Here is a 20,352-nt window from a genome sequence, read left to right as displayed (position 1 = left end):
TAAGTACCTATACATAACAATGGTCTTTGAGAATGAAAAAAAAAAAAAAAAAAATTAGTATGAAAAAATATTTATTTAACACGGTATACTGTAAGATAGTTAACTAATTATAAGGAATTACGGGAGTGTGATTTCTTTCGTTAGCAGTTCTTTACTTTATATTTAATCTTATCCTACTTCATTGTTTATTGTTAGTTATATTTTGCAGTTCGCAAAAATATATCTATGTATATTTTTGTAAACTGCAACCAAGCAGACGCCATTACAGAATTTTTAGTGCGAACCCCCTTGAATACTATCGCCAACCTCCCAGGGGTTCGCGAACCACTGGTTGGAAACCGCTGAATTCCATACTAACGTCGAATTACCATCTACGTGAATGCAGTGTACCTATATACTTGCCAAGCGATGTGTTCGTCCACTAGCGAGAGGGGGTGACAGCGTCGTGAAGCCCAGGAACCAGGTATGCCATAAATTCTGTCCTTTCAGTGTATACTGAAACGTTTAAGGTATGCCTAGTATCAGAGAAAATATCAGTGAATATGAGAGCAAAAATACTTTCGCACTTGAAGATTAAAAAAGGAATAATAACGAGAGATGGAAAAAAAAAATACCGACTTTACATTTCTTCGGATAAAGTTATGGTGACCGTTTTCTTCGATCATCATGGCCTGTTGTGGACAGCTTGAGAAAACCTTGAGAAAACCTGAACCTTCGAACTAGGGTGAGGAACGGGCGCCGCCAAAGGGCCTGTACGTGACAGGGGCTCATGAAGCTGAGCAAACAGTATGGTAGTGAAATATAGAAAGAGTCACTGATACTGTAATTGTGATAATTATTATTTTACCACAATGAGGCTAACAGTTATAATAACAGTAAAACAACGTATTTGTGGAAGTATTTCACATTTCTCAAGTAGGTAAATTAGGAGTTATTTGGATTCATTCACTCCCAAATCGACTTATGACTTGCTACTGTTCCTGTGTCCACCTTACTTTCCTCTTCCCTTGAAAGAAATACACGCCACCCCTCTTAAGTTTATTCAGCTACTATCATACCCAATAATCCACCATAATATTACAGGGAACACACTTGATTCCTGATTTCAAAAATTATGAGAAATTTCACTGTAGATTTGAATATTATATTTGAAGCACTAGAAATTCTTCTGTCTCAAAAGCTCGTTCGTTAAGATTGTTCTGTATGCATCTTTCCCTAGAAACAATACTATAAGTGGTGGTTAGTTCCTCAGAGTAGATCAGGGCCCATCTAAGCAACCTAAGTGCCCAGCGCTGGGCACAATTATTGCCCGTGAAAAATTCAATTCAGGCACTGAGGATCAAAAACAGTGTCTAAGAATGAGGATCAAAAACACTGTCCTCCTCTCTTATTCTCTCTGTGAACTCTCTTCAACTATTTTATTTATTTATTTATTTTTTTTTTTTTTTTGTGGCCTCTGTCAGGAAGCCGAAGCGACCCTGGCAGAGGCCAGCCAGAGTATGATGAGCAGCCTGTCTCACTTCCCAGTGGTGGTAGCGGGCAACGTAGGGTCCCATTACGGGAGCCCTGCGGCCAAAAGCCACGTTGTATGTGTAGTATTGTGTTGGGTTCCCAACACAATACTATACACATACAACATGCCACACACATTTCTGGCATTTACAGAGTCCCGTATACTTCACAAGAGTACAGATGGTGCAGTTATGGGAGACCATAGGTGGCGCCTTACCCTAAACACTATGCCGCTATTTCTAAGAATCTTCAAAAGCCGATAAATGCGTTTGAAGAATGAAAAACAATGAGACGAAAGTTTAAATGCTAAAGGAGATTTTTATTTTGAATTAAAAAATAATAATAATAAAAATAAACGCCTTAATAAACATGTTTCAACTGAACACCTCTCGTATTGAATATTTGTTCTTAATAACAAAAAAGACAAATAAATCTTCATCCAGAATGAACAGATGATAGAAAACTATGCACATCTAATACAAAAACTGTTTATAATCACTGACACGAACGTCTATCTACTGAAACAGCTTGTGACTGGTGTAAGAAAAATATCATTATTAGTTTGACGCAGGAAACTGGAGTCGGAGTCAGGTGATCATATGCTGTTTTGACGATGGTTGTACCCAGCACAAGGGTAGTACCATCTGCTGTTGGTTGCAACCATGAATTTCCTTAGGAGGAGTAGCTGCCTGGGCCTTATACTTCGCATATTTTGGAGTAAGTAATTATAGAAATCGAGTATATTTAACCTCTTCTAACATTTACTGATGCGTGCTGATGAATTTATTGTTTGCTGGTGAATTAATTTCTTGCAAACTAGAAAATATGTTGATTTTACTTCAAAATGAAGGGAGAATTACATATTATCCCCCCCTCCCTTATCGGGGGTAAAAATGGAAAATTGTATAAAACGGAATTCTTGGTAACATCTTATTTTTAATAATCAGGTATTACGTGACATTACCGATACGTGTGACAAACGAGAATAGCCTTACGGTTCTTTCCAAGCCTTGTTCTCTTTTAATTCTCACTACTCTATTAAATAGTTTCTAATTATCGACGACGTCTTTCCTCATCTAGAATAAATCAGTAAAATGCACTTTCATTATATGAAAGTGAATTTTAAAATCAGAGAATCAGAGTGGTGTAAGTCATAAATTTTAGAAAATAATGACTTACACCCATGTACGTACATATTTCATAACCTTGCATGCACGGGCACCGGCAGGATATTTCGCAAAGTGGTGCATGTGGAAATAAAATTTTGCTCACCAAATTTTCGAATACATGCAATATCTTAAGTTTCGATAAATTAATGAAAATATCAAAAATTGTGTATTACTTCGAAAACCACCCTGCCCCATGCAGCCGGCGCCCATGCTTGCATCCATTATCACATTTATTTTGCTAGCGAATTAGGTCATTACTTTCACAAGTGACCACGTAGCAACACTTCATTATCAATGAAGTTTTGAATGAAAATTTGAAACTGTTTTAAAATGGTTGGTGTATGTCAGGGCCAAGTTATTTACATATCGTGAAAAAAATCGATATGTAAATAATTATAATTGTTTGAAAAATTACGTTTACGCGTTAACTGTAATTATTTTCTAGAAGTGATTTTAAAACTAAGTTTTCTAAACTAATTTACATTGTATTTAAAATGCTACTAAGGAACATTTTTTTGATAAACTTCAGTTGGAAATATATTCATATTACGTATTTCAAGTTTAATTTTATTATTACGGCCACCATGTAAACCAATTAGTTATATGTGAAACTGAATTTGCAACCACATATTTTTTTCCCATTTGTTTCTGCTATTCAATAAATATTAATATTAAATAATTTCAATATTAAAAATCACACTATTTTATTATACTGTAATTGTTAAATAGATTATGTCTTCCTAAGTTAGTACTATTTTCTGTAGGGGAAATATAAGCTTTCTTGCCTCTGTTGTAGGCTGTTTCGAGTCATGTTTTTCATTCAAATAGTAACAACGGCCGATCTTATTTTTTGTGTACACGGTTTAATTTTTCTCTTTTATGGAATGATCAACTTATAACAAACTGATTTCGTAACTTGTTTCTCTAATAATAATTAAGTAAATAAAAATAATAATTTGTGAACAGAGTAGATGTATCAACTGGTCACGAGAAAAAAAAAAAAAAAGTAGAATGCAGTATGTAGACTACATTTTTCTTCAATAGCCTTTCCCAAAACTGGGGTCCACGAACCCCTGGGGGTTCGTAGACCAGTTCCAGAGGGTTAGAGAAACGAACCCTCTGGAATTGGTCAAATTATTCATTCTATGTATAGCAAATTGATGATAAATAAAGTTATTATTATATATTTATGTAAAAATAAGAATAAAGTTGAGGTGTTTTAAACATAAAACTTTGAATTTTCTTTTCAGAAAACCTAATGTTCACACACATATATACAAACATTATATTATTCTTTTTTAATATGATAATTCATGTTGTATTTTATTTTTAATATGCTTTTATAGTAGTTTTACTTAATTTATTTCTATCTCTAGCTTTTTCTGTTGTCCCAGTAGCTGTTTTAGCAATGCATGGGTACGAACAGAGTACATATTGTTATTTCTTTTTGTATTATCATTCTATTGTGGTTTGTTTCGTCTTTGTTCATTTTCTTAATCACAGGTATTTTCTACACATAGGTATTATAGTTAATACATTACTGGTCTTTAAGCTAGCCTAATCTCGGTTATCTTAATTTCCCATGGCCTATACATTCAGGATTTTTCAACTTGTTACGTATTGCTAAAAAAATTCATATCAATTATTGATGAAAAACTGTAGCAATACTATTTTAAAACAATATGATATAATATTAAACATATTTATACATTTTTGTATTACATCTTTATACATTTTTGGGATTGACGTCCATGTGATGTAATACAAAAATGTATAAAGATGTAATACAAAAATGTATAAATATGTTTAATATTATATCATATTGTTTTAAAATAGTATTGCTACAGTTTTTCATCAATAATTGATATGAATTTTTTTAGCAATACGTAACAAGTTGAAAAATCCTGAATGTATAGGCCATGGGAAATTAAGATAACCGAGATTAGGCTAGCTTAAAGACCAGTAATGTATTAACTATAATACCTATGTGTAGAAAATACCTGTGATTAAGAAAATGAACAAAGACGAAATAAACCACAATAGAATGATAATACAAAAAGAAATAACTATATACATTATATATATATATATATATATATATATATATATATATATATATATATATATATATATATATATATAGGGTGTCTGAAAAATACACGGCATAACTTCAAGAATGAGTTCCTCATATGTAGACAATAAAAATATTTTATATCAACATAGTTCCGGAAATGCTTGGTTCCCGAGTTATTAACCGGAATGTCCTATCTCCCACAGGTGATTTCCTTCATCAAAAGGTACTGACAGAATCTGGTGGTTTTCCATTCTGACCATGTACTCAAATCAGGAGCAAGCGGGTACGCACTTTATGTACGGTTTGGCGGACGGCAATGCTCTGGAGGCTCGTCGTTTGTACCACGAAAGGATCCCAGAACGAAGATGTCCAGACAGGAAAACGTTTGAAGGTATCCATCGCTGCCTTTGTGAACATGGGACCTTTACACCTCGTGCTGCCGACAGAGGACGACCAAGATCTACGACTCCTGAAGTAGAGGAGGAGATGTTGGATGTTGTGCATGCCACTCCTGGAATCAGCACACGCAGAATTGCAATGCAACTGGCTGTTCAACGTTCGACTATTTGGAGAGTGTTGCGAGAACATCAACTGTATTCTTACCATCTGCAACGGGTACAGGCCTTGTCACCAGCAGATTAACATGCCAGAAATTTGGCATAGTTTTCGCGAGTCCATGAGACGTCGATGTGAGGCCTGTATCCACGCAGAAGGTGGACATTTTGAACAATTACTATAAGGTGATGTGAACGGTTAAGTGTCATAGACAGACCTTCAAAACTCGGAAACCAAGCATTTCCGGAACTATGTTGTTATAAAATATTTTTGTTGTCTACATATGAGAAACTCATTCCTGAAGTTATGCCGTGCATTTTTGAGACACCCTGTACATACATACATATGTTTCTGGGTGTGTATTAGGTTTTCTGAAATATACACACCGATGAGCCAAAACATTATGACCACCTAACTAATATGATGTTGGTCCTCCACGTGCAGCCAAAACAGCTCGAACCCGGCGAGGCATGGACGCTACAAGATTTCTAAATGTGTCTTGTGGTATTTGGTACCACCAACACGTAACTAGCAGATCCTTTAACTCCTAGGTCAGTGGTTGAGACGCTGCAGATCGGAGTTGCTGTTCCAACACAAACCACAGATGCTCAATGGGATTGATGTCTGGTGAATACTGGAAGATTTCCTAATGTTCCGCGGACCAGTCTCGAACGATCCGGGCGGTGTGGCATGGCGCATTATCCTGCTGAAAGATGGCACCGCCACAGGGGAAGACCGTTGCCTTGAAAGGGTGTACCTGGTCAGCAATGATGTTTTGGTAACATGTAAGGTGTATTTAGTGTCAGACGGTACCAGGGGTTTTCCCCCATCTCTGAGTAGTTTTTCTTTTCATTCTGGGTGTACCAGTTTGCTGGAAATGCCAGAGATTTAAAGTGTATGAATATTGTATGTGTAGTGTTCGTGTACCGTTGTTCATCTGGTCGTTTAGCCGCTGGACCCATGCTGAGGCCCAACGTTGCCCCACCGTCGACCCGTGGAGGCAGACCAGTAACCCAGTAGCTTTAGTTTCACTCTGGCAGGTCCTGCCACCTAATTTCCTGATATTTCAGTAGCTAGGACTTAAAAAAAAAAAAGTATATTTATATTCTTTTATACACATACGCTGTGCTGCCACTTTATTAGGTACACCCTTGTTGTGCACACAAATGGTTTGTCCCACAACCACAGTTGTTGATATAAATGCAGCAGAAAAACCTTTCTAGTATTAGTTAAGTGTAGAAACAGTAGCAAGAATGGGGAAAAGGAGTGATCTAACGGACTTTGAACATGGCATGGTAGTAGGCGCAAGATGTGCTGAACAAAGCATCTCTGAAACAATAGTTCTCCTGAATTTTGAACGCACCAAAATTTCAAGGGTGTATCAAGAATGGTGCAACGAACAGAAAACATCCTCTCAACGGCACTCCTGTGGAAGAAAATCGCTTGTTGATGAGAGAGGTCAGAGGAGGATGGCTAGAATTGTGCAAGCAAACAGACGGGCCACAATGTCGCACATCACGTCAGAATACAACCTTGGTGCGCCGAACAAAATATTTCAACGGACCACTAGTCACACTTTGTTGTGAATGGGCTACAACAGCCGACGGCCACATGGCACCTTTGTTAGGAATGAAGAACAAGAGAGCATGCCTCCTGTGGGCACAGCAACACTAGCACTGGACTATCGAGGATTGGAAAACAATTGCTTGGTCTGACGAGTCGAAGTTCTGGTGCATCGGGGCCTGGGAAGAATTCCTGGCACAGGAATTCGTCCAAGACCATGTTCCAAAGGAGAGCCCCCAAGACAGAGCCCTGCAGACAGCCCTATGTATGTTTCTTGTGATTTGTTGATAATTTGTATTTATTTGCACTCTTCTGCCTGAAAGGTAGTCCTCCATTGCTTTGTATAAGTTGATGGATACTGCAGCTTCTCTCAGTCTGCCAGGATGCTTGGCCACCAAAGTGAGTCGAACGTCCAGGCAAAATCGACTGAAATGACATAGATATTTTTTTCCTGTACTCTTGTGCTTTCCTAAGCAGGTCTCCTCTCGTATAATTTACTGACCACTGAGAGCAGCGCGATAAGTTTGTATGATGCTGGACATTCTGGATTCTTAGTAAGGGTTTTGAGAATAAGCTTGGTGTTTGCAGTTTTCCATGCCGTAGGCATGGAAAACTGCAAACTTCCCTATTTCCAAACATCTGTTATAGAGGGTGAGTAGGATTTGCGGGGCAATTTCTACTGTTTTTTTTTTCAATATCTCCTGTTCGATCATATCAAGTTCCGGGAATTTGCGGTTTCTGATCCTGGTAGCAGCTGTGCCGAGTACCTCATGGGTGAAAGGGGACTTGCGCACAAGGGTGATGTATTTTTTAATTTTTTTTGCAGATGTTATCTTTCTCTTTTAGAGTTAGGGTTGCGGATTCCTTGAAGAAAATTGTGTCGAGTATATTACCCATCGATTGCTCCCAAGTGATTGTATTGTCTCCTTGCATAGTCCTGGTGGTGGTGCTGATCACCTCGCCCTGGACAGTTTGTTTGTAGTCACCTTGTACTCTACACCCCAGGGATCGGTGCATACTCTCGTGGATACCAGACGCTCCCAGGAACGCTTCTTCCTTTTCTGTATCGTGTCTGCATAGTGATTTCTGACTTCTCGGTAGCGCTGCCTTAAAGTCTCCACTTCATCATGTGCGGGCCATGTCCTACGGGCTCTCTGGAAATCTTTCCTAGTTTTTTGCATCTGGCATCGAAGCACAGCTATTTCTGGGGTACACCAGGGAACAGCACCAGGTTTTGGGTGCTGTTCGATCACTAATGGTTTGTATGAGGTCTGTGGTTCCCCTCAGGAAGCCATCCGGGTCATTCTGTGGGTTTATACTGGCTGGGTTGCTTTCTATGGCTGTGATGAGCAGGTTTCTGAATAACATCCAGTCTGCTTTGGCAACTGCATATCTGTTTTTCTGTTGGTTTGTTAGTGTTACTGTTGTCAGTTGTCTGATTATTTTAAAGGTGATTGTACGGTGGTCTGAGGTAGTCCATGCCTCCTCCAGTCGGTTACAAATCCTGCCAAGTTCCTAGTGGCTAGGGATACATCAATTGTGGCCTCCCAGAGGGTGTTGCAAAAGGTTGGCAAGTGGTGAGATTGATTTAGCAGTCAGCTGTAATCCTGCCAAGTAATCCTGGAGGAGTTGACCATTCAGGGTTCCTCGCCTGCCAGGGGTAGTTCTGTGCCGTGTGAGGGAGCAATAGTTCACGTCAGCTCCTAGGATGATTTTTTGGTTTGGTAGGGTGTCCTGCAGGCATCAATTGCAAAATCTATAGGTAGTCGATTGCGAAATCTATCCGCTGTCCTGGTCTACAATAGAGTGCCACAACGTAGAGGTTTGTTAAGGCTGTATTTAGCTGGGCACTGGTGGCCCACTCCGTGCAGAACTGCGTGATTTTAGTCACTGTGATATTGCTATTCCTTACCAGGACAGCAGCCCATGGGGTATCTTCAACTGTGTGTATCACCTTGTAGGCGAGTGGGTAGCCTACAACCCATTTCCCATGTGAGTATGGCTCTTGTAATATGATGACATCCGCGTTTTCCTCTTCAGCTTTAACCCGGATCTGGTCGGCTACTGCTCTAGCCCTCTGCACATTTATTTGAATTGTATGCTTTAATTTTCGTCCCCATAGTTGATCCTACTTTGGTATAAACTCTTGGCTCGTTGGTACATAGGACACTTGGGGTTTCTCAGTGAATGCTTGTGCTCAAGCTTTAAGTTTTTACAGTTTACGCAGGTAGGTTCCATATCTTTGTGGGGGCAGGCATTATATTCATGGCTTTTCTGAGCAGTAGCCGAACGTTGGGTTGATTTGTGCACACGTATGTATGGTGGCCGAACTTGCAGCAGCGGTAGCACTTCGGAACGACCAAACGTTCGCGATATCGGTAGCATCCCCATTCTATAAACACCCTTGTCTGGTTCTTCAGGGCTTGCCAGGCATCCACGATGAGTTCTAGCTACCCAGATTTTTTTTTTATTCCATCCCTCGTTTTAATGGAGTATTTGGGCGTTGCTATCTCTTGTGGATTTTTGTCAGGGATTTTACCGTATAGGTTCCTATGGTATAGTTCATACGCTAATTGATTCGGTGTGATGTCTTTATCCACGTCGTATATTATTATGGCTAGCCCTTTCCTTTTTGGATGGTTAGCTGCTAGTCCCAAAGTGGCTATTTTGGGGTTTTGCATTATTCCTTGCATCTCTTGCTTTGTTTTGGTTTCTATTACTAGTCCTATGCTCCTCATCTTGAGTATTCCTCTGATTCGAGTTTGCTTGAGGTCTTCCTTCATGGTGCTTATTAGTTTCGCCTTAATTTCTTCATTTGTGCTTATTTCCTCGGCATTTTTGGGCCTTAATTTTATCAGATTTGGCATTGAGAGCAGTGTCTTTTTCTTTGGCTATTCATTTCTTAGCATCTGTATCACAGTTGTTAGGAAATAGGTTCCTCGGCGCATTTGCATAGGTAGGGGCACGCTGTTGCATTTGTTGTGTGACGCTACGTTCCTGGTAGACCTCCAGTTTGGCTGCATTTCTTTCTGCCTCACTGCGAACAATGTGGAGGACCGTCTCCAGCTTGGTCCATATTCCTACAATATCAGCCCTCAGGGTGGCTGAGATTCTACTTGCAGAGTCTTTCAGTTTGTTTTCAAGCTCCACCCAGAGGGCAATAACCTGGTCCACTACCGTTCCTTCCAGCAATCTGGGGTCTATGGTAGGCTGGGGCTGCTTACTTAATTTTCGCTCTTCTCTGGTTGGGGGTCCTCGTTGTTTTGCTGGTCTTTTGATTCGCTTTGCGATCTCGTCACCCTTTCTGTACTCTGGGCGGCATATTTCCTGTACTTATTTTTTGAAGTTTGTTGTGTCTGTGCTCCGTCTTCATGACCATTCTTCTCCATAATTTGCAAATCATCATTTTGCTCTAGGGTAGGTTGCCTTCTTCGTTGTTGTCTGAAGTTCAGTCAATTTCTGAATCTGGGTACTCATTTTGTCACAGATTGGGTTTATCGAGACTACTCCGGATTATCGAGGTCGGAATCTCACAGTCAAGCAGGGTCTAGGAAATTTTTACAAATGTTGCCAATGGTAAGGCTGTGGCACAATTTGGGGCCTAGCAGTGGTCAATCTAAACTTTTTGATTCCCCCACCAATGATTGTGGCGAGACACCCAAGTATGAAAATAGCTCTAGAGAGGCAGGACTAATTTCTTTGGGGGGGTTTCTAAAACGCAGATAGCGATGGTAGGTCACAGGTTTTTGTATTGCATGCAGGTTTACGAAGATCCAATCTGTCCATGGTAAGTCTATGGTGAAGGGGGGAAAAGCACAAAAGTCATTGTTTCTTATATTGTAGGCACACAAATAAAACGTTTGTTTTGGGGCAGAATCACAGTCCAACGTCAGTCAGCTTCGAATACTTCTCCATTTCTTTGTGGTGGTAGCACAATTGTGATTTCTGCTGAAATTGTGGTGGAAAAATTAGCCGTTCACATTCAATATCTTGGTATGTTGCGAGTCTGCTACCGATGACTTCCTTATCACAAAAGAAACAATTGGTGCAGGGGCACACAACATTTAGTTACGTCTTATAAGTTTTTGTTTTCTCTTTTTCTTATTTCAGGGTATTATTATTATTATTATTTTAGGGTTTCCCGTAATTAAATACATTAACCCGTATTCGTGTCTGTAAATTGTATGTGTTCTCTGGTGGATTTGCCTGTTTTTCTGTACGAAAAAACCCCAGTTTCTGAGGGAAAAAACCTTGCTATCTACGCCTGAGACCGACTAACTCAGCTACGGAGTGAAAAAAACCACTAAAGTTCCTCCCGTCATCGACGGGATTCGAACCCGGGCCTTTTCCACCCGGTGTGGGGAGGACGTTGACGGTACCACTGTGCTACCCACGCAGACCTTATTTCAGGGTAAAGTGTAAAGTGTGTTTAGGGTCAAACGGCACCAGGTGTTTCCCCAATCTCCGCCTTGCTTTCATTGTGGGTGAACCAGTTCGCTGGGAAATGCCAGAGATTTAAAAGTGTATGGATATTGTATATGTGTAGTGTCATGTACCGTTGTTCATCTGGTCGTTTAGCCGCTGGACTCCTACTGAGGCCCAACGTTGCCCCACTTTTGCCCCATGGAGGCAAACCAGGAAACACCAGTAGACTAAGATTTACTCTGGCAGGTCCTGCCGCTTAATTTCCTGAGATTTCGGCGGCTAGGACCTTAAAAAAAAAAAAAAAAGAAGAAAGAAAAAGAAAAAAAATAAATAAATAATAAATAATATATATATATATATATTATTGGTAAATTCAATGAGGAATAACGCTAAATTTTTGAAAGGCCGAGTGTATGGGCGAAAAACGTAATTTGGAGATGATTAAATCAATTCCGACGTGTAGGGCATTTGCTTGCGTATGTGCAGGTAGAGTGGGTGGGGAGACTGAAGTCTGGGGGGAAAAGACAGAAGTATGGAGTCGAGAGGGGAGGCAACCCCAAGTCACAGTGGGGCATGCCCATGCCCCACCAGAAGGGAAAGTGGGAATGGCAAGGAGGGGAGGACAAAGTAAGACCGTCTCCCCCCCCCACCGGGGTTAGGGATATTAAAGATGAAGGAGGCTAGGGCGCCCTTCAAGTCGCCAAATGGCGTTTGGCAGCTATGCTGCGATAAGTCTCTTTTCTTCAATGTCGAGTCGATTTCAGTCCAGTCGCTCATGGGGTAAGCCCCATCCTTGTGTTTTTCACTTTCTTGTCTCAGGGTTTTCTCTGTAGTAACTCCACTGGATAGTATTTTATTGTCTTGTACAGTTTAACTTGTGGTGGTCTTTCGTCAGACACAATTTATGGTAATTAGCAGTTTTCTCCTCTCGAAGAGGTCCTGCGCATATTGAGAAAGTGCTCTGTATTCCTCTTCTGTGTCAATGAAGTGACCTTTCGGAAGGTAGTGTATCTTTGTGATCAGGATGCCTCTGAGATCTTCATATTCTGGGCAGTCGTAGACCAAGTGATTCCAGTTCTCGACCTCCCCACACGTGCAGTTGGGGTTCTCAACAAGGCCGAACCCGAGCAGCTTCTCCTTAAACGGGCCATGACCAGTAAGGAGCGAAGTCAAGTGCTTCCCCGGAAAGTACCAGGCCGGTTGCTTGGGGTATATTTTGCTGAGGTCGGGGAGGAATTTTCTTGTAATTTCTCCTTTTGTTGTATCGGTCCACCTTTGTTGCCACTCCCGAAGTAGGTAGGCCTGTAGTCTGACTTTTTCTGTTTTAGTACTACTCGCCTGGCTGAATTATGAAATCCTGGAAGGTGGCAGCAACCCCCCTGGCATGCAGGAAGAGCAAGTCAGCTTTTACAGTCTCCAAATCGAGGGGGAGCGCTCCAGCAAGCACCTGCAACGCCGGTGTGCTTACTGTTCTGCATGCTCTTGTGGTTGTTAATAAAATGGTCCTTTGTATCATATTCAGAGTTCTCCTATCGACTGCAAGCGTTGTTTTGCTGTACCACACTGCAGCAGCATAAGTTATTGCAGGGATGAAGGTTGCCTTATAATACAACATTAGTGCTGTTTTTTTTAATCCCCAGTCTTTTCTTGTAATCCTCGCCACCAGTGCCGAGTAACGTCTTATCTTCGTCCTTATATATTGTAGGTGAGGTTGAAAGGATAAGTTTTTGTCTAGGGTAACTCCTAGATATTTCATTTGGTTGGCAAGTTTAATGGTCACACCTTCTATTTTAATTTGGGGTGGGCGCCGTATTGTATTTGCAGGGTTCCTTTTAGTAGAATAGATGTGGTTTTTGTCGGTGAAATTTTTAACTGGTTTCTTGTAGCCCAGTTTTGTATTTTCTGTAGAGCTTGGTTTGCAGTGGTTTCCAGTTGGGATCTTGAGTCAGCCTCAATGGTAAGAATAAGGTCGTCCGCAAAGGCCTGGGCTCCGATCAGCCCCAGGTCCAGGTTCAGGAGCTCGTCGAGGACCATGTTCCAAAGGAGTGGCTCCAAGACAGACCCCTGCGGGCAGCCCCTGTGTACAGATCTTGTGACTTTTTGGTAGTTGGCATTTATTTCTACTTTCCTGCACGATAGGTAGTCCTCCATTACCTTGTATAGGTTGATAGGGACTGCAGCCACCCTTAGTCTGCCCAGGACGCTCGGCCACCATAGTGAGTCGAACGCCCCGGCAAAATCAATTGAAATGACTAGTAGGTATTTTTTTCTGCATTCCTGTGCCTTCCGAAGCTAGTTTCCAAGTGCATCCACTGTGGAGGAACCTGGCTTAAATCCGAACTGATTCCTAGCCGCCAGGTTTGTCCTCTCATATTGGTTTTTGATTCGCTTGTGCAGCAGTCTCTCATATAGTTTGCTGACCACTGAGAGCAGTGCGATAGGTCTATATGACTCTGGGCAGTCCGGTTTTTTGTTAGGATTGTTAAGCAACAACTTGGTGTTTGCTGCTTTCCATGCTGTGGGGAATTTGCCTGTTTCCAGGCACCTGTTGTAGAGAGTAAGTAGTAAGTGCGGTGCAAATTCTGCAGTTTTCTTCAAGATCTCTGGTTCAATCATGTCCAGTCCTGGGCATTTGCGATTTAATACATTAACCCGTATTCGTGTCTGTAAATTGCGTGTGTTCTCTGGTCGATTTGCCTGTTTTGCTGGACGAAAAAACCCCAGTTTCAGAGGGAAAAAAACCTTGCTATCTACGCCTGAGACCGACTAACTCAGCCACGGAGTGAAAAAAGCCCACTAAAGTTCCTCCCGTCATCGACGGGATTCGAACCCGGGCCTTTTCCACCCGGTGTGGGGAGGACGGTGGCGGTACCACTGTGCTACCCACGCAGTACGTTTCAGGGTAGTGGGAAGATGAATGCTGTGAGAAGCAGGTGGTTGCGGAAGGGCAATTACTGCCAGAGGCATAGAGTGTGCCCAAGTAGCGCTCGCTAAAGAGAAGCTTAAGTAGCAAGTGACCTTCAGCTATGATTGTACTCACACAGGGGGTATAGGTATGTTGAGGGTCAGACAGCTCCGGAGATGTCTCCCATCTCCGCGTATTACCCTGTCTATGCCAGAGGTTTAAAAATAATGTATGGATCATGTGGTAGGTAGTTTGTTGTGCCCATTGTTCATCCGGCCTGTTGGCTGCCGGGCCCCCTAGTGGAACCCGACGTGACCATACATTGCGACAGGGACGCCAGCCAGGTGTACCAAGAGACTAATACTTTGGCAGGTCATGCCACTTACTTTCCTGGGATTTCGGTGGCTAGGACCTAAAATAAAGGTTGGAGCAATCGCGGTTGATTTAGGTAAAATTGCATTTAGAAAGCGCTGCATGGGTTTTACGTTGAAAGAACTATTTCTAGAGAGCCTAAAAGTTCGGGCAAAATTTGATGTGATTTAAATTTGGACATGTGGGGCAGTCGCTGTACAAAAACCAAATTATGATATTAGGGTTCCCTGTAAATGATTACATCTACCCATATTTATTTTGTCCGTAAATTGCGTGTGTTCTCTGGTCGATTTGCCTGTTTGCTGGAAGAAAAAAACCCCAGTTTCTGGGGGAAAAAAATCTTGCTATCTACGCCTGAGACCGACTAACTCAGCTACGGAGTGAAAAAAGCCCACTAAAGTTGCTCACGTCATCGACGGGTTCGAACCCGGGCCTTTTCCACCCAGTGTGGGGAGGATAGTGGCAGTCACTGTACAAGAGAAAGTGTTGGGAGGGGAGGGTGAAGACTGGGGAGTGAAAAAGGAAGAAGAGGGGTCGTATTTGGGAGTGTAATTTTGGGTTGCCAGTAGCCATCCAAATCATCCTAAAGTCTTGTCTTTCTGTGGTATGTTGAGGTTTTTTTTGTTTCATATACTTGTTTGACCTCCTGCAGTCCTTCTAGTCTGGTTGCCTTTGGTGTATTGCTATCATTGTTTTCCTTCTGGAAAATAGATCCTGGGCATATTAACTGAGTGCCTTGTAGTCCTCTTGAGTGTCTAACAGTCTGGGTTCTTGGTTGTCTGGCATATATTGGATTGCACTTATTAGGTGTAGTCATAGGTCGTCATACAGATCGCAATCAAACATTAAGCGTATCCAGCAGTACTGTAGCTAGAGCTTTTGCCGCCCCTCTCAATACACACCAAAAATACTACAAAAAGTCAAAATGACGTATAGGAAAATAAATTAAAACGCTGTTTATTTTTGAAGTAAAACTTTAATTTCAACTTCTAAAATGTTATTTTTCTTGCTTTTCTGTTAGCAAAATCGTCGATGACATTGCGCTGTTTTTGTGTCGAAGTCTATTTCATCACTCAGTAGCTGTTCTATAGACAGTATGGCAAGATTTCTTAAACACAACTTACTCATTGTAGATCTTAGGTAATTCTTAATCAATTTTAATTTAGAAATACTCCTCTCGCAAATAACAACATTTACAGCAATTGTGAGGAAAATTCGCAGTAGTACCGTACTGGCTGTGCGGTGCCGCTCAAATGTGTACTGATTGTACGGTGCCGCTGCTGAGACGCAGCGGTATAAGCAATAAACCAATCGCCATGCCATGCATTTTATTGTTAAGAATTTGAATTATAGTATGATAGGGAAATGTAACGGTTTTGTTATATTTATATTTTATTTATTTTAGTTGTAAGTATAGTTGTTAAAAACTAATTATTAATTAAGTAATAAAAATTACTAAGTTAACATAAAAGAATCGACGAAAAATAAAATTGTCTCGCGTGAAAAGTGCCGCCCCAAAAAAAGTTCCGCCCGGGGAGGATCGCCCCTCCCCCCCCAGCTATGCCACTGGTCTCCAGGACTCCGGGTTGCCACAGGAACAGTCCGCGTTATCTATGATGCCAAGTTGGCAAAGCTTAGCTTTAAACGGGCCATGCCCTCTAAGGAGGAAGGTAGTATTCCGAACGGGGTGAAACCACACTGGCGCCTTGGGGTACAGCTTGGTGACAGTGGGGAATCTTCTAGTCACTGCGCTGTTTTTGTGTCGCTCCATCTGCTCTGCCAAATCTGGACGAGGTGGTCAGTGATTCTTCTCTTCTCACAGTTGCAGCCATTAGTGATGTCATACATTGTAGCCAATGTGTTTCTAGCAAGATGTCAGAGCAGACCACAGCGGATAGCCTCGGGGTCCAGGGGAAGAACCCCTGCCAGGACCTGGAGGGCAGCTATGCTAATCGCTCGTCATGGTAAGGAGGATGGTCCTCTGAATCGTTTCAAGGATCTGTTTATTCACTTCTAGTCCCGCCCTCACGTACCAGACAGGGGAGCCATACGTGATGGCAGGGATGAAGAGAGCTTTGTAGTAGAGGGACAGGGTAATACGGCTGAGTCCCCAGTCCTTGCGAGTGATTCTAGCGATGAGGGCCGCATATCTTATCTTTTGTTTGATATATTCTAGGTGTGGCTTGAAATTTAATTTTCTGTCCAGGATTATTCCTCGGTTTTTAATCTGTTCGCACAGCTTAACTGTTTTGTTCTCAAATTTTAATTTGAGGTGGTCTCCTTAAGTCTACACCGCTGCCACCGGCTTGTTTTCGTCCCACGGTACATCCAGGTGCCATCACTTCCCCAAAGTAAACGACGCACATGTACCCGGCCATCCACATGGTGAAACAGGAAACATGATTCATTGGACCAGACGACCTTCTTCCAATCACTCAAGGTTTAGCAGCACCGATGTTGTCTTGTCAAGTGCTAGTTTGAGCAAATGTAGCTTTTTCCAATGTAGCAGCTTTTGCAGGACATCATTTGCTTGCATTTCTAGGGAAGATCTGCTGTCAGCCTCGATAGTCAAGGCCAAGTCACTGCATAGGCCTGGGCCTCAACACCACCCAGATCCATGGCGAGGAAGTCATCTAAGACAAAGTTCCACAGGAGCGGCCCCAGGACAGAACCCTGGGTGCAGCTCCTGCAGATTGGGCGACTGAGACATTTATATGGTGTGTTAACGTGCACTGCTCTATCATCCCGGTAATCTCTCATGCAATTATAAAGATTCAATGGAAAGTTGGCAGCTCTGAGTCTAGCCAAGACGCTCGGCCACCAGAAGGTGTCGAATGACCAAGGGAGGTCCACTGCGATTATGAGGAAGTATTTCCTTTGACAATGGGTGGCTCTAGAGAGGAGGTTCTGTATTGCCTCGATAGTGGATTTGCCAGGAGTAAATCCGTATTGCTTTGTCATGTTAGGATTTACTTCATTATGCCTTGTGATTCTGGTATGTAGCAGCCTTTCATATATTTTGCTAAGGGTTGGTAGCAGGGCTATGGGTCTGTAGGAACTAGGTATCTCCAGTGGCCTTGTTGGGTGTTTAGGAGCACTTTTAAATTTGCCTTTTTCCACCGTAATTGAAATTTACCTGCTTCCAGGCAGCAACTGAATAGTTTTAGCAGTAATTCCAGTATATGTTTTGTCGCTTCTTTTGCCATCTCCGGTTCGATTAGGTCCAGTCCAGGGCATTTCTTATTTTTCGTACGGCTTGCTGCATCCTGAAATTCTTCTAAGGTGAAGGGGGGTTCTATCTGATCATTATTATAGCAATTATTTGCTTGGCAGATAGCCTGCTGCTGATCTGTTAGTGCTGTTGGCAGCTCCTGAAGGATGTTGTCCAGAATGCTCCCCAGGTCACCCTCCCCAGTCAATAGTGCAGGTCAACTGTGGTAGCAACAGAAATATGTGTTTGCCACACCTCCAATTCTAGAACAATGATGCCAAGGTGGGTAGACACATTTTACTAGCGTTGGATACAAACGAGCTGAAATGCACGTAAATGGCCCAGAAAAACAAGAAACTGATCTCACCACAGAGTTTCTCTTCCTTAAAAACCCTTGTATGGCACAAATCCAAAAGCTGGCATTATTTTAAACTGATTAAAACTATCGATATTCACGGAGCGACTTGCAGCACATGTTACCAAGAATGCAGCCATTTTGGCACTGATGATGATGCTTAGGTAGATGGTAAATGTCACAGTGCCGGCACATGGATGACTAGACCAAGGGTATCCCAGCAGAACATCGCCCAAAGCATGACACCGCTGCCACCGGCTTGTTTTCGTCCCACGGTACATCCAGGTGCCATCACTTCCCCAAAGTAAACGACGCACATGTACCCGGCCATCCACATGGTGAAACAGGAAACATGATTCATTGGACCAGACGACCTTCTTCCAATCACTCAAGGTCCAGTTTCGATGCTCGTGTGCCCATTGTAGGCACTGTCGCCGGTGAACCGTGGTTAGCATGGGCACTCAGAGCGGCCTGCGGCTATGCAGTCCCATTTTCATCAGGGTTCGATGTACTGTGTGTTGTGACACATTACTCCCGTCACCAGCATTCCAATTACCGGCGAGTTGCGCCACAGTTGCCCTTCTGTTGCCACGCACCATTCGGAAGAGCTCACCTCGAGCATCGATAAGACGTGGTTGTCCAACACCTCGCCGGCGTGGATTGGGAAATACCCAATCGTTGGCCTACCGCTCGAGTACTCGTACTCGGATTGCATTCTGCAAGATGTAGGACATTCTCCTCATTGTCTGGCGTCCTCGTCGTTCGCTCTTGATTCATGGTACCTCTCGTGAAACAACCAGTCTCACGTAACCTTCTGTGCACACGTGCGAAAATCGTATGATGAGGAGCACGCCTGTGCGGGAAACGTTCCTGGTACAAGCGCAGAGCGGCGCACCCGTTACAGTCCGCATCTCCATACGCGAGGTGCATGTCGGCCAGTTCAACGTTTGAATACTCGTCCATCCTACTGCCTCGGCAACCGGTTCACAAATGCTGACTTCCAGCGGGATCGCTGTTCACGCGACGTCTCGTTCAACGACCTCTACCGCATGACGAAGGCATTTCGGACCCTGCAATGCTATGTGATTCCGATTCGTCTTTGTGCCCCCTACACTTCCTGCAAGTTTGTCGCACTGGTAGTGAATCACCCTGTATACAATGCGAGGGGTAATTCCCACTTCTGCTTCTCACCTATTTGCTCCGCTGGAGGATGCCTTCTTTCCCCATCCTCCTCCTTGTTTCCACTTTGATTTAACTTCTCGTATTATCTTCGCCACTCAATCTCACCTTTTTTAAATTTAATGTATTATTATTTTTTTTTTTTTTGTTCTCCGTCAGGAAGCTCAGGCTACCATTGACGGAGAGCAACCAGAGTACTGTGGAAGCCTGGTTCATCAACCGGTGTTGGTGGTGGTAGGCAACGTGGAGTCCCACTAGGAGCCCTGCGGCTAAGAAGCCAGAACATTACAACAAAACCTAACCCAAATTTTTCACATACAACACACTACACTTTTTCTGGATTTTACAGAGTTCTGTATACATCAGAAGAATGCTGATGGTGCAGATGTGGGAAACCACAGGTGGCGCCTTACCCAAACACTAAGCCAATCTAGGGTGCCTTCTCTATCGTCCCCATACTTCTGTACTTCTGACTTTCACCCTTCAGCCTTCCCCCTCACTCTATCTATATGCCAGCGCACGTCCCACACTGTAAAATTCTAACGTCTAAATTAAACTACATACGCAAACTTTTAGGCCTTACAAAAGCTAGTGTCTATTCCTATGATGTTTCTTTTTTTTTTTTTTTTAAGGCCCTAGCCACTCAAACCTCAGGAAACTATGTGACTTACGACCGGCCGCACTTACGACTACAAAAAAATAATAATAATAAATAATAAATAAATTAATAAATTAATAATAAATCAGGAAGTCACTACTGAGGACACCCATAACCCAGGTGAGGAGGCACATCGATGACGAGAGGCCTGAGGACAGTAATGTTTTTATCTTTTACAGTAATGTTTTTATCTTTTACTTAGCGATACTGTACATACCTTCGTTTCTACGCTTAAACCATCCAGTACTAGCCTGAAAATCTTCTGCGTAATCGTCTCCGGCGTGATTTTAAACTCTGAAACAAACTTCTAGCCTTTGCTTGCACTGTGTGACGGCTCATGGGTGTATTTTTTTGTATTAAATCTTCCATCCACA

The 20,352-nt window shown here is 42.4% G+C and overlaps 1 protein-coding gene across 1 annotated transcript in view; it reads left to right on the top strand.

The window, feature by feature from the left end:
- The first annotated feature begins 2,088 nt into the window (after positions 1 to 2,088).
- LOC150089244 (neuronal acetylcholine receptor subunit alpha-10-like) overlaps positions 2,089 to 20,352 on the top strand; it is a 114,295-nt gene continuing 96,031 nt past the window's right edge. Inside the window, exon 1 of the mRNA XM_090390400.1 lies at positions 2,089 to 2,229. Coding sequence (XP_090246526.1) covers positions 2,175 to 2,229 — 55 coding nt within the window. The 5' untranslated portion in view covers positions 2,089 to 2,174. The remainder of the gene's footprint in view (positions 2,230 to 20,352) is intronic.

Source organism: Mastigoproctus giganteus, chromosome 2 (genome assembly GCF_048544385.1).
Source record: "Mastigoproctus giganteus isolate SK-2022 chromosome 2, ASM4854438v1, whole genome shotgun sequence".
Classification (NCBI taxonomy): Eukaryota; Metazoa; Arthropoda; class Arachnida; order Uropygi; family Thelyphonidae; genus Mastigoproctus; species Mastigoproctus giganteus.
The sequence above is the reverse complement of the archived record's forward strand: the minus strand, read 5'-3'. Positions and strand labels throughout refer to the sequence as shown.